Source organism: Centrocercus urophasianus, unplaced genomic scaffold (genome assembly GCF_019232065.1).
Source record: "Centrocercus urophasianus isolate 14NV4802_14NV808 unplaced genomic scaffold, USGS_Curo_1.0 seq_34, whole genome shotgun sequence".
Lineage (NCBI taxonomy): Eukaryota > Metazoa > Chordata > Aves > Galliformes > Phasianidae > Centrocercus > Centrocercus urophasianus.
Genome location: NW_024884911.1, coordinates 5,716,596 through 5,730,956, shown reverse-complemented (window position 1 = coordinate 5,730,956; position 14,361 = coordinate 5,716,596). Strand labels below are relative to the sequence as shown.

The following is a 14,361-nucleotide window of genomic DNA, read 5'->3' as shown; positions in this document are numbered from 1 at the left end:
AGGGCAGAAATCCTTCTCCCTTCCGTGCTGCTGGGACTTTGCTCCTGGCTGTGTAATTTTAGATTTCAAAAATGTCACCCTCAACTGCTCGGAGCGCACGTAAGTACTGTGAGAAACAAACCATATAGACCTCTTGTCAATAACACCGGCCTCAAATGGACTCCCTGCAGCCATGACGGGGTAAATTATAGCCTTTCTCCCCCTAAAAAGATGTCTGGCTGCTTATTATTGGCTTTCATCTTTATTGCCTCTTAAGGTAAAATGGTTGGAGTGACAGCAGCAAATAACCAGCCACAAAACTGTCTCTCCTGCCAGCCTTCCACAGGCAGAGGTGTTTGGAAACAGCATCACCCACCAACAGGGTTGCAACGGGTTGTGTGCGCCCAATAGAGACATCCAGGGGACAACCCCAAATCCCACCCAGCCCTGGACACCCCCTCCTATCACAGTCCCTGCAGGGACAGAGCTCTCAGGTGAGAGCAACCTGTGTCAGACATCGGTTTATCTACAGCAGAATGGATGAGGCAAATGGCTCTGAAGTTTGGGAACGATGCTCATGCCACCCCATTCCCTCCACCATCAGCAGAACAGCCTGGTTGGTGCTTGGGGACACTGTGCTGTGCAGCTTCAGGGCTAGGCTGAGCCGTACTGGAGGAACCCATGGGGAGCACTTAGGAGCTGCCTGAATTCCCCTTCAATGAGCCTCTTCCACGGGGCAGGGCTGAAGATGTGGGGCTGTTCAGCTTAGTAAGGTGGTTCCCTTCAAGGAAATAGGATCTATCAATGTGTGAAGAGCAGGACATCCCAGGCAGGGGTTAATCCATGGGGTCTTTTGGGACCCACCTCCACCCTCCAGATAGCAGGAAATTGTGCACAGCGTGTTCTTTGCCATAAGGAGGGAAACATTATTTGGAGCAGGAACAGACAGGCCGGAGCAAGCTTTTCCCATCCAAGTGGAGTCTGACGGGAGGATCCGGTTTCAAAGCATTAGGTAATGTCTTTGCATCGCCCAGGAACCCACGTCCTGCCGTGGGAAGGGAGCAGATGTTGGGGGCTGTGGACACAGCAGAGCAGACCCTGCAGCATGGTGCTGCTCAGAGCTCGGGGACACTGGGGATGACCTGCCCTGCATCCCAGCAGAGCCCTCCTGATGTCACACTGTCCTTGGGGACCTCCCACTCTGCCCCTTGCTCACCCCAACCCAGTGCAAAGCAACTGCTGGAGCAGTGGAAAGTGGTCAAGGAGCCCCAGGAAGGGGCTGCAGAGTGCAAAATCCCCAAGCTGAAAGCAGAACCAGCGGAGCTCCTGCTCTGCTCCTGGCTGCCCAGAGCTGAACTGGGCCACTTGTCTCCCACATGCTGTCCCATCCTGCTGCCCTGGCCCTGCTGCACGCTCCTTGCACAGAGAGGAGGATGCTCTGCCCTTCCTGAGGAATACGATGAGTTTATGCCAGAAATTGAAAGATCCAGACAAAATGAGCGCTGAGCGCCGTGTCCTCAGGAACCACAGTGACTCAAACAGAAGCTTTTTAGAAGAAAACAAATTAAACAATTCGGCTGTTTTACTCAGCACTCTGTTCTACCTTTACCAGTATCCTAGCAAACCCTTCTGCCTTCATTTAATTTTCTTCAGCCTCACCCCCACCGTAAAAGCAGAAAGCCCATCCGATAGCAGCAGTGAATTTCCATCTGACCCTCCCCCCGGGTTTTGGGCTGAGTGTTGAGTGAATGAGCTTTAAAAGCATCTTTTCATTTAGGCCTCCACAGCAGAAAATCAGCGAGCCAAGAATCATACCTCACTTTGTCAGTAGAAAAACAAGATGTGGGCTTAGTGGAATTGAGTCGCGTTGGAGCACGGTATGGAAAATCTTGCCTATAAAGCCAAACTAGGTTTCGCTGCCAGTGCTGTAAGGGGGGGGGGGAGGGATGCTAAATTTTTGTGGCTAGTATTTCTCGCCTGTGCCTTGGGATCTCGAGTTCTTTGGGAATGAAGGATGCTCGTTTGAGGCAACGCTTTGCCTGCAAGCGCTGTGTTAACTCTTCATCGGACCGCGAAGGAATAAGAAGGCATTTGGATGGAAAAACGAGTTAAAATCTTGATGGATGAGAGAGAGGTGGAGGGAACGGCGGGCAGCGGGGCCGGGAGGGGGCGGCAGCACTTTGCTCTTGGGCTCGTCTAGGCACAGTTCGGCACGGCACGGCATGGCACATCTCGGCACGGCATGGCACATCTCAGCATGACATGGCACAGCTCAGCTTGGCTCATCATGCCTCAGCACAGCCTGGCATGGCTCAGCACAGCCTGGCATGGCTCAGCACAGCCTGGCACACCCCAGCTTGGCACAGCTCAGCTGAGTTTGTACCCAATACTCACCACACTTAGTTGTACACCAATAGACCCCAGACCCCACATCCCCCGAGCCATCCATGTGCTGCTGACCTCCCAGCACTCCAGGCTCTCTGCCCTCACCCAGCCCCTTTGCACCCATGCGTGGCCAAGGCACCACAAAATGCCATGCAAAGCCCCAGGAAATGCCAAAGGCTGAGGTGTCCCCTGCAGCCCCAGCACGAGGCAAAAGCTGCCCTGCCCCGTGGGGACCTGACCCAGCCGTGGGCCCAGCTGGGGTGAAAAGGCTTCTTTAGAGAGGTCAGGAGGAGAAAACTAACCTGCTTTTCTTTGGCAATTATGAAGTGACAAATGACCAGTGAAAGAGCTCATCTGTCTGTATTTATTTGTAGAGCCCCTCCTTGCTGCAAAGCAAAGGCATGGAGAGTGCTGGGATCACAGCCCTTCTCTTAAGGATTTCAAAACCGTCTGCCGACACCTCACTCCATCTCTGTCAGCTCTGGGATGCGCAGGAATTAAGCAGCCAGCCCAGTGCCACTAAATGAGATGCATCTCTAAGAGAAAGCTCTACACCCGCCGGCACAGTATCCTCCAGGCCGTGCCCAAAAAGTATCTGGAGGAGCAGAGGAAGCTGAAATCCCTTCCTGGTGCCACCTGTCCAAGAGCTCGGGCTGTAAGCAGATCTGCCATTAGGAGATTAGAGAGCTCTGCATCCTTCTTTGCCATCCCTGAGCCCCATGTCTCCATGCTGCTCCCAGGGCAAGGACCAATCCTGCACACACCCAGCCCTGCTGCAAAGCGAAACCCCAACTACTGCACGTGCAAAGCATTCCATCTCCTTACAGCCACCTTCTGTCATCACGGGATCAGGAGGGGGGGAGCAGAACACACACCTCAACTCCAGTTGAAGCAGAAGAACCAGGCATGAGTTCACCGAAGGGCCTTTCTCCTCCTCCTCTGTGCCACCACGGAGGGGACAGTGAACAGGGCAAAGAAGGAAACATCGGGCAGCTTGTCTTTCCCTTTCCTTTTCACATTAGCTGCTTTAAATGGAGAAACAAGCCCCGTTTCCAAGCCCCTCATGGTTTTGTTGCCAATGGGTGGTGGCATGAGGACGAGCACGGTGGGGAGCCTTGGCCACGCATCCCAGCTCATCCACCTCGGGAAGAAGGGGCAAAGAGGGAAAAAAAATAAACCTCAGGGAGGGAGGAGGTCAATATTTACTCTCCAAACACAAACTGCTGCCTGGAGGTTAACAAGACAAATAGCCACTGGAACAGCATCCAGCCCATGTGCGAGCGCAGCGCCCAGCGCCTGCGGGTGCTGCCCACGTGGGTAGGGAGGCATCAGGCAGTGTCCCACAGCATGCAGCAGCTGCCACCTCCCAGCACCATCATCCCTCATGTCCCTGTGCTTCCCAAACGAAACAACGTTGTGGCAGAGCTGGCAGCACGCAGATCAGCACTAACTGCATTGAAACACCCATTTGCCATCTCTGTGTCAGCGCCGGGGAGTTATCTCTGCTGTAAACCCAAGAGTGAGTTCAGGCTCATTTACACCTGGCAGCGAGGGCAGGTGACACTCAAGGCACCCTGGTACCATGGCACTAGGAGGGGAGGGAGGCTGAGAACAGTGCTGTGCCCCAATGCATGGGAATGGCATTTTCACTGCGCCCGTCCCCATGGCTGGGTGCTTGCTGCTGCTGCCTGGGATGTGCCATGACCCCAGGACATGCCACGTCCCCAAGAGGTGCCAATGTCCTTGGGATGTGCCATGTGTCTGGCATGTGCCATGATCCCACGATGTACCACGTCCCCTAGGACATACCCTAGGATGCGCCATGATCCCAGGACATCACTTGGGGCCTGGGGCTCCCCCAGCACCCATGTCCTGCATGGCTCTGAGCTGTCCCATGTCACCAGCAAAGGAATGTGGAATTCTTTCTGCAGGGCTGAGGTGTGCAGGAGGATGCTCACCTCCCTGATAGTGGCAGAACCCCACAGGGGACAACCTGGGAGGGACAGAACCCCGCTAACGTGAGGAAATCCCCCTGCAGAACAAACGAGGACTTGCACTGGGTTATATTTTAAAATGCTCATATATTTTTTTTTTCTCCTTTTTTCTTTTTTTTTTTTTTTATTTTTTTTTTTTTTTAATTTCTGGCTTTTCCAGCAGCAATTCTCTTTTTTTTTTTCTTTTTTTTTTCTTTCCTTTTTTTAAAGTGAATAATAACATACGGTAGTGATTTCACAGTAAAACAGACCTGCGGGAACGCCAGATATACGTGTGACAAAAGACACCCCCAGACCAGCCCACCTCTCCCCCCCCCTCTCCTCCATACACTTTCCCCTCCTCCCCCCAAAATAAACATTTTTGGGAGTAGGGGGAGGAGAGAGGGGCAAAAAAAAAAAAAAAAAAAGAAATAAAAAGTTCGTTGCAAACAAATGATTTCAGAAAAGATCTGATATAAAGCCTTTAAAACACGGGCAGAAGTTCCTCCCTCCCCTATGAGCGCTGCCCCTGCGGCCGGACAAAGTACAGAAAGAGAGAGGGAGAAGGAGAGCAAAATAGAGACAGCCTTTATAACAACCTCTGTAAAAGAAACAAAACAATCCAGGAGGGGAAAAAAAAAAAACAACCAAAATATATCCAAGAATACGTCAGGGATAAAATTACATTTGTACAAAAATAGATTTTTTTTTTAATTTTTTTTTTTTTTTTTTTAATTTTATTGCCGCTTCATATATTTTTTTTTTCCTTTTTTTTTTTTTTTTTTTTTTTTTCGTTTTTGTTTTTGTTATTCGAAATTTTTTAACGTGTTTCGTTTTTGTTTTCTTTCAGCTACGCGACCCCCACAGCCCAGGCATCCATCGCTAAGCATCGGGAACGGCTAAAGCTATTCTTCCTCACCGCCACCTGCTGCTCCGAAGGGAAAACAACGGCAAAAAAAAAAAAAAAAACACCGAAAAAAAGAACCAACAGAACAAAACAGAAACAAAAAAGGCATCTTAAAATAGATGCATCTCCTTTGCGGCGAGTTATAAGGACCCAGGTTCGGCTTGTGCCAATTGGGAAAGGGGTTCGCGTACAAAAACAACACGCAGGGGGAGGGAGGGGAAGAATCAACTTAAAACAACACCAAAAAATAAAGTCTGCCATTGCTACAGGTATAATATATGTATATGTGAGTGAGGCTATTTGTACAGTGTATATATCTACAGTACATACATGTATACACAGCACGTATCCGTGAGCCCAGGCGGTCTCTGATGGGGACAGCATCGCCTCTGAGCCCGGATGGTGGGGGCTGAAAAGCTGATGTTTGTGCTATCTTTAGAAAATTAAAGATTGTCCCACCAACAGCAAGAAGAACGAAAAAGAAAATGTAAAAAATACATATATATTAAAAAACAAAAATAAAAAATGATCACCCTAATGGAAACCAGATGTTGGCGAGAGTACTGAGATCTGCTTAAATGAACGTCCTACCTCGCTAGTGGATAATGTGCCTTTTTTTTTTCCTTTCTTTTACCCATGTATCACCTCTTCCAAAAAGCAAGTAATACAGTCAGAATAACTACTAGGGGGCAAAAAAAAAATAAAAAATTAAAAGCCAAAAAGTAAAAAAGAATACAGATGAAAGAGCCAAACTCATGCAAGAGCAGGTTGCTTTAAGGCTGCTGTGGCAGGTGACAGCGAGGCACGGGAGCTCATCCTTCTGCTGGGGACGGCTGCCTTGGTGGCCCTGCATGGGGGATCAGGGCTCATCTCTGGGGGCTGAGCCCCAAAAGGCTGCTGCTGTGAAACAGAGAGCTATGCTGATTTACAGCAAGGTGGGAGCTCTCTTGACACCAGGACAACGCTCAGCCTTTCCCCAAAGCTTCCTCTGTAAGGGGCAGGAATCCCAGAACTGTGCTGCTCCAGGGAAACCGAGGCACGGAGATGTGTCCTGATTGGGAACCCCAGCATGAGGGCTTTGCACCCTGCTGCATGCTGAAGGCAACCCGCTGCTCACAGCATTTGTGTTTGTAGGGGTCAGACAGGAACCAGGGTGGGATGGGATAAATGGGATAGATGGAAAGAGTGGGGTATGAAAGACGGGGTGGGATGAATGAGATGGATGGGACAGGGTGGGGTAGGACGGGAAGGACAGAATGGGATGAATGAGATGGATGAAATGGGATGGAATGGATGGGATAAGATGGAAGGGATTGGGTGACAGTGAAGGGATTTGACTGGATGGACGGGATACAGTTAGGTGGGATTGAAGAGATGGGATGGATATGATGAATGGGAAGGATACGATGGACAGGATGGGATGGGGGCACATGCTCAGCCGTCCAACAGTGCAAACCAAAACAGCCCCTTCCAAGCAGTCAATCATTAAAAAAAAAAACAAAAGCAAAAAAAGAAGTGGTTCTACCCAAGGGAGATAAACAAGGGTCCAGGTTTATTATAGTGCACAGCTGACCGACCCCCAGCACGCTCTGACCTCACTGCTGCCAGCCCCCAGCCTCACACTGGGCAGGCACCGAGCAGCCCCGTTTATTGGCACTCTCACTACATTTCATTTCTCTCGCCTTCTTTTCTTGGCAAATTCTTCCAGGGTGAAGCTGTTTAACAATATTTTCAGCGGCATGCAGGCTGCTGGAGAAAGATGGCCAAAAGATTTTCCCCACCTCTGTGGATTTGCCAGCAAGGAGATGGCCTGATGGGGATGGAGCTGGAACTTGAGCTGCCAGTGGGGTGAGAACAGGCAGGTGACAACTGTGTTCCCCAGGCACAGAGCAGCCGGTGGGATGCTCTGCAGGAGATTGCATTCTTTTTGGGACCACTTTGCTGTCTTACAGCAGACATAAAAGCCATGGGGAAGCCCTCGGTCCAGGGCCAACAGCAGGTACTCAGCCTTGGTTCCCCCCAACCCATGGTGTGTTTGGGACGCTCAGTCCTGTTATGGAGGGAGAAACCCCCAATGAGAGACTTCACTCTGATCTTCTCTCTCATTTTCTCCCCTGGTTAATGCAAGAGGGTGAGGTGAATGGCACAGGTCCTCCACCATTCCAATGAGGGATATTCAGGGACAGTGAGCTCCATTCCTGCATCATTGCCAATGAACACCCCAGGGAGCAGCACGGCTGAGAGCTCCCACTAACTGCTGCCTTGCACCACAGCTACTGAAACACCATGCATGGGCTGCCAGTGGTTGCAGGGCTGCTTCTCCCTACAGTCTGCACGTGGGGCATTTTGCTGAGCCCACCTTCTGGCTGGAAATGGCCCTGCATGAACTTGGGATTACAGAATCCAACAGGAGCACTGCTGAGCCATCAGATCCTGCTGCTCCAGCATGACAGCTCCTGCAATAAGGCAGCTCCTGTAGGGCTGGGCCAGGACGTTGGGCACAGCAAGAAGGGCAGGGGGCCCAGCAGGACCTCCGTGAGCTGCAGAAAAGTGGAACCACATCCCTGGCAGCCTTAAAGCAAGCACTCCAGAGCTACGTGTCCCAGAGGAGCGGCATCACTGGGGACAGCAGAGGGGGACAGGGCAGCCCCACGTTGTTCAGAGAGGGATTGAGCTCAGTCCCAAACCCCTTGCTTTGAGCAAAGAGGCTCCGTGCAGCCATGGTGACTCACTAATAGAGCCCAGTGAGAGCCACCCCTCCCCACAGCCTCTCCCTTTCGCAAAGGAACTGCTGAGACTACTAAGAATAGTTGGAAACCAAAAATAGAATAATTTTCTTTTTTTTTTTTTTTCTTTTCTCTTGTTCAAAAAAAAAAACAAAAAAGAAAAAAAAAAACAAAAAAACAACAACAACAAAAAAAACAAAACAAAAACAAAACCAACCTAAAAACACCACCAAAAAAAAACCTCCATCCTCTGATAATAGCCAGCTGCAAATCTGGTGAGCCGAACCGCTCTCCCTTGACTCGTCCAAACCCCACGGCGGGGCCGGGATGGCACGGGACCGTCCCTGCTCCCATGCCACGTGCCAGCCAGCACTGATGCGAAGCCATCCGTCCCCACTCCTCTACATCTACCGCAGGGAAAAAAACAGCCATCAGAGGTCTTTAGATGCAGCAGTGACAGCGAACGGACAAAAAGGTCAACGTGATGAGGCGGCAGGGAGGTGCGGGTTCGGCCCGGGGACCACGCGGAGAAGCTCGGACGGTGCCTCCAGCATCTGGGGAGCAGAGGGAAGGGGCTGGGGCGGAGGAGGAGGAAGCAGAGGACGGAGCCCGCATGGCCCTGGCCGGGTGAGGGACTGACCCAGCGGCAGTTCTCTAAGTCATTTGATGGGGTGCTTCCAGCATTTCCATCAAGAAGGTGTCGATCGGCGTGTCGCCTATTAGCTTGAAGAAGAAGAGGTGCTCCAGGCATTTGAGGCCGATGGACCGTAGGGCTGGCAGGCGGAGCAGGAGCTTGGCGAACCTGGGGGTAGGAAATACGGTACAGAGTTAGAGGGCCTCAGCTGCACCGCGCGCAGGCTGGGAGCTCACAGGCTCTGCTGCTCCCAAAGCAAAGAAATCACAATGAGAAATCACTAATTACAGCCCTAGCTTTGAAGATCTGGTAGCCGATATTTACAGCAAACATCTGCTAAGCTGAAAGAGGAAAATAAGGCACGAAGGGCCATCCCTGGGCTGGGTGTGCTGTATCCATGCCATGCTTTAAATGCAGGGAGCAGCCTGACTTGTTTATGGGGTCCCTGCGGCAAAGAGAGTGCAGCAGCTCTCAGCTTGCTCAGGCAAAAGGGAAAGCAGCTGAGGAATTAAAAGGGGTCCTGTGGGGGTCAGCAGGACCACCCTGGGAGCCCCCACACTGCCCACCAGAGGGGAGAAAAGCCCTTGAACTTGGCTTTAATGCAGCACAGTCAGGGTTTCAATATGAACAGAGCCAGCCCAGAGAGAAGGGGAGCAGGAAACACACAGAACCACGCACGAACACACTGATGTTATACACGCATGCACACTTCTCTCTTCTGTTTTTTTTTTTTCTTTTTCCTTTTTTTTTTTTTTTTTCCTTTTGCTGAGCTGGCAAGAACAGCGGGAGCAGAGCCAGGAAAAACAAATCAGCTCTACCATCCCATTCAGGAAGTTTCACTTTAAACCAAACCAGATGATGGCTGCAGCCCTTGGAGATGTTTAACTGTGAGCACACCAGCCTTCAGCACAGCGTGCTGGGGGAGGGGGGGGGAAGGACAGCCCTGCCTGCTCCCTGCAGCACGCACAGCCCATGTCCTCCTTGCAGAGCAGCAGGGAGCACGCAATGCTGCACCACTTGATTCCAGCCCCAGCTGGGGATCATGCTGTGCCAGGAGCACTCCGAGAGCATTCCCTTAGGGGCTGTGTAACCCCAGACTCTCAGCCCAAGAGTTAACCCTGCTGAGCCCCCTGGGGCTTATTGCAATGGGTCCTGTGTTGGGGCAGGGCTCAATGCTGGCCCTTGTGGGCAGCCCTACAGGTTTACCCCTAGAGGTTTTTTGCAAAGCAGGGTGTGCAGACAGCACAAGCAGGCCCCCACATCTATTCAAAGCCAGCAAACCAAGCTCCAGAGTCCACACTGGTGCCAGCACGACCCCCACTGCAGACTGTGAATGCCTATGCAAAGCTCAGAGTGCTTCCCACTGGGGGAGGGCCTTTATAACACCACAACCCAACCACAAACACCACAAAACCTCTTCACAGAACATCTTTTTTCATCTGCCAGCACAATGATATCGCATAACCAGGTCCAATACACTGCCCACTGCATCCACTGCTGTAAGAGCATCCTTTTTCCAATCCACCCAGACCAGGAATGAAGGTGAGACACAAAGCCCAACAGCTCAGGCTGTGTTTCCCAGCACACTTTCCCCAGCAGCACTTTCAGTGCTCTGCTTGGTTTCTCAAACGACTGTCAGTCTCTTAACTGGCAGTTGCCAGCTTCAAGGCTGTAACTGGGAAAATGCGCCCACTCAGCTCCAGAGCGGTCCAGGAAAGCATTCCTAATTCCCCCTCCCATTCCCAGCTGGATTGGGGGAGGAGGGGAGGAGAGAGGAGCATCAATTGAGGCTTTCACTTCCCAGCAATGATGCTCATCTGCCACTGAAAATTAACTCCGTGTGTGTCTTGTTTCAGCTGTGGTTTGCTCTCCGTGGTTTCCAAAAGGGAAACGATACCCCTTACCTCTGTGGGCGTTACAGCAGAGCCAGGGCTCCTCAGGACTGCTCCTGCTGGGCTGTGGGGCGATGCCTAGCAGGGGGGACAAGGACTTTCCTCCACTTCTCAGGGGGCAGTGTGGTGGGGCAGTGCAGCAGTGACTCACCTCCCAGGCTGGTCGGGGTATTTGTGCTTGCAGTACGCCTCCAGCGATGCGTACACCTTCTCCCTTAACGCCTCCACTTCAGCTGGGTTGGAGAGACCTTTTGAGTCTGAAGAGTGAGAGAAGAAGCATCAGTTGCCAGCCCTGAGATGGGCACAAGGTTTCCCCCTGTGCAGTGTATCACCACACTCCATTATCCCAACCCCAAACCATTTGGCTCATTCCAGTGGTCACAGACCCTGAAAGCAAAAGGTTTGAAGCCTTCCAGGCATCAGCTTGAGGGATTTCTCCCTCCAACACCGAGCCCTGCAGCAGGGCTGTGAGAAAAGCCCCTGCTCAGGGTCCTCCTGATGTGACAAAGCCTGGCAGGGACAGAGTCACTGTACCCAAGCACATGCACGATGGGAACCTCTCCAGATTTGCCTTCTTTTACCAAATACGGCTAATCCCAAATTGCAGGCAACAAATTGCTGGTGATTATAAGAAGGGGAAAAAAAAAGAAGAAAAAAAAAAAAAAGTGAAGCTGAAAAACGAAACCAAGAGACAGCGCTGAACCCTGCTGAAAAGCCTGGCGTGGGATCAGGGAACAGGGACAATAATAATAACAACATGTTCTGACTTTGCCCTGATCCATACCTTCGTCTCTCTTAAAGACCCAGATCCACTGTAGCTCTTGTTTAGCAACACTCCCTAAAGCACCAGAACTCTGTACAGCTGGGATGCTGGGAATGGGGAGAAGGCGTACATGGATCAAACCAAACCCCTCCAGAGAGAGAGAGGGGAAAATGCCTCTTGGAAAGGAGAGGCACCGGGGGAAATGCATGGATCCGGAGCCAGGCATGGGACATGTCTGAAAGCTGGCCCTGTTCTCAGCAGTGCACACAGTGAATTGCAAGAGAGCTCTATGGGTAATGAAAGGATCACAAAGAGCATCAGCCACAAGAGGAGGTGGCTGTGTGTACCGGGGTTGAAGAGGACAATGGCTCGCAGGCAGCCCAGCTCTGTCTTGTCCATCTGCATGTCTCGCATCTTCGACACGAGTTCTGTCAGTACTCTGCAAAAGGACACAAGAAGTGCAGGTGTCAGCATTAACAAGAAACAGGAAAAAAAGCAAGATCAGACCCAGAGAGAGGCACGTGTTTAATAAAGTCATGGGATAGGGCTCGTTTGTACCCTCATTTTCCTCCTGTATCAAAAATTGCTTGTCAGGAATATCAGCGGTTCCTGTGAGACAGAACAGAGATCAGCAGGACTGGCTTTGTGCACTCACTGTGAATTTGGCACCTGAGAAAGCCACCTAAAAATAATAATAATAATAATAATAAAAAAAAAGTAATAAAAAAATAAGGCAGGTATCTAAAAGCAATTTCCTCTGCTGGTAATTTTTATTACTCCCTTTGCTCCTTCTGCAGGTGCCGGTCTTGAAATATTTTCCAGTGATTGCCCAGTGTTTCCTGTTGGAGCCTGCAGTGAAGTCATGTGCTTGCACTTATGACCTCACAGGAAACAAATGATGTCACCCAGCACCAAAGAGCAATTTCCTTGCTAAGTGAGAAAGCATCGGTGGTTTGGTTCCAAGTCAGTGCCTCAGGATGAGGCTGGAGCAGAGAAACCAGAATCATATCACAGAATCATAGAATGGCCTGGGTTGAAAAGGACCACAATGATGATGTAGTTCCAACCCCCTGCTGTGTGCAGGGTCACCAACCAGCAGCCCAGGCTGCCCAGAGCCACATCCAGCCTGGCCTTGAATGCCTCCAGGGATGGGGCATCCACAGCCTCCTTGGGCAGCCTGTTCCAGTGCCTCACTACCCTCTGTGAAAAACTTCCTAATATCTAACCTAACAGCCGTTCCCCCTCCTGCTTATACACTCCAAGTACTGAAAGACCACAGTGAGGTCTCCCCAGAGCCTTCTCTTCTCTAAGCTAAGCAAGCCCAGTTCCCTCAACCTTTCTTTATAACAGCCACAGTGTGAGCGATGCCCAGAGCCACGCTGTTGCTCTAGAACACTTTCCCAAACAACTGAAGAGCTGCTGGGATGTGCCTGTGGAACCCACTGTTTATTTCTGGTGCTTTTTCACTTTGACAATAAAACCACATCTCGGCCCAATTAGAAACAGAAAATAAAGAGAAGCCCCTCTTAACACTGGGAGGCATCCGGACCCCGTGGCAGAAGCGTCGCTTCGCGATGGGCTGTGATCTGTGCAGCTATTTTGTGCTGCTGGCTCTGCACACCGAGGAGCAGCGACACGACGCGCTCATAGGATGCACAGAGGAGATCCTCTACCAGGGGACACGGAGCACAGGGACAGAGCTGGGATTTCCCACTCTCTCCATTCTCCCACCTGTCAAAGATGGCCCCGACGCCGGCGCTGTGCGCGCTGTTGCGGTGCACGTGCAGCCCAGTGGCCAGCAGGATCCCATCCTTCACAGCTATGGAGCGGTGGGAGAAGGAGGCGATGAGGAGCTCATTCCACCCTGCAGAGAAAACAACAGCAAGGTTGCGGGTCAGAGCCACGCGTCCTCACAGTGAGGGAATCAGCTGCATCACTGCCCTGGCATCACTGGATACAATGGCTGAGATGCACGGCTTCTGTAGCTCAGAATCTGGACGAGCAACATTGTTCCATGGGCGTCCCATGTGGCCACAACCATGCCTTGGAAATCAGCTTGACCTTTATTACCAGAGAGGCATCTTTGGTAAGATGGCTCCTCTACAGTCCTCACATTTGCTATGTGCCTGATTTACCCAGCCCAGACATCCAGAACACAGATTTGTACAGCAGGCCCCAGAATTCTCCATTTATTTAATTTTTCTTTTTTTTTTCCTTTTCTTTTTCCAGGCTAGAAATGCCATGCAAATACGTCTTCCACCTTCCCTCCTTCCACAGAAAAGTGCCTTTTCTCATTGTCTGCAATAAATACAAGGTCCACGCGTGCTGTGTTTACCTACAGCTGCAGTGATGGGTTGTGCCACTAGAAATTGTTACCAGGGAATAAAGTTCACTGTTCCTTAAGTGGCCACAGGACGTTTCCACCCCAAACAAGGGACCGTTTATTTGGTTACAGGTTGGGTGAGGTCTGGCACTTGCAGAGGGATTGCAACACCAAGAAAGCCAAGAATGGAGAGTCTGCAGGAAGCTGGAGGGGACCTGGAGAGATGGTGTCTCATGGAAAGGTGCTGCGGGCTCAGCCCAAGAAAAGGAACCCCAACCAGGCTCCTCCTCTCAGCCCTATAAAATGTTACTGCTGTCTCAATCATAGCAGGTTTGGCATAAAGGAAAGCCAGGCAAAACAGCTGAAAAATAGTTGGGTTTCCTCCTCCAAAAAGCCCAAGGAGGGAAGATTTTAAATGATTCAAGACTGCAGAGGAAAGCTGCAGCCACCACCCAGCACTGCTCCTCCATGCGTGCTCCACTTAGTTTTGCCTCAGAGGATGCATGAGTGCACCTGAGGCTCTTAGCTAAGTTTTAATACTTAAATATTTCATGGGCAGCTGCTCTCTCGGCGCTCAATAATAGATAAAGCCACAGCTTAAAGGACCTGGGGGAGGTTATCTGAGGCCCCTGCAGAGATGCTGGGAGCGGAGAACCAGCGGGAGCTCCTCGTGCTCAGGAACCCATGACAGAACCCTATGATGGGGTCTGCAGCCCCCACCCTCCCCTCACCAACACAGAGACAGCATCAGGTCAGAACATCTCCAGTTCAGCCTTCCT

General features: G+C 51.2%; 1 protein-coding gene across 1 annotated transcript in view; it reads right to left on the bottom strand.

Moving 5' to 3' along the window:
• Window positions 1-8,140: 8,140 nt before the first annotated feature.
• The window catches only part of RXRA (retinoid X receptor alpha), a 73,364-nt gene continuing 67,143 nt past the window's right edge, over window positions 8,141-14,361 (bottom strand). Inside the window, exons 7-10 of the mRNA XM_042830843.1 lie at window positions 12,991-13,123; window positions 11,607-11,698; window positions 10,648-10,753; window positions 8,141-8,772 (exon numbers count right to left, since the gene is read on the bottom strand). Of these exons, the coding sequence (XP_042686777.1) occupies window positions 8,625-8,772; window positions 10,648-10,753; window positions 11,607-11,698; window positions 12,991-13,123 (479 nt within the window). The 3' untranslated portion in view covers window positions 8,141-8,624. The remainder of the gene's footprint in view (window positions 8,773-10,647; window positions 10,754-11,606; window positions 11,699-12,990; window positions 13,124-14,361) is intronic.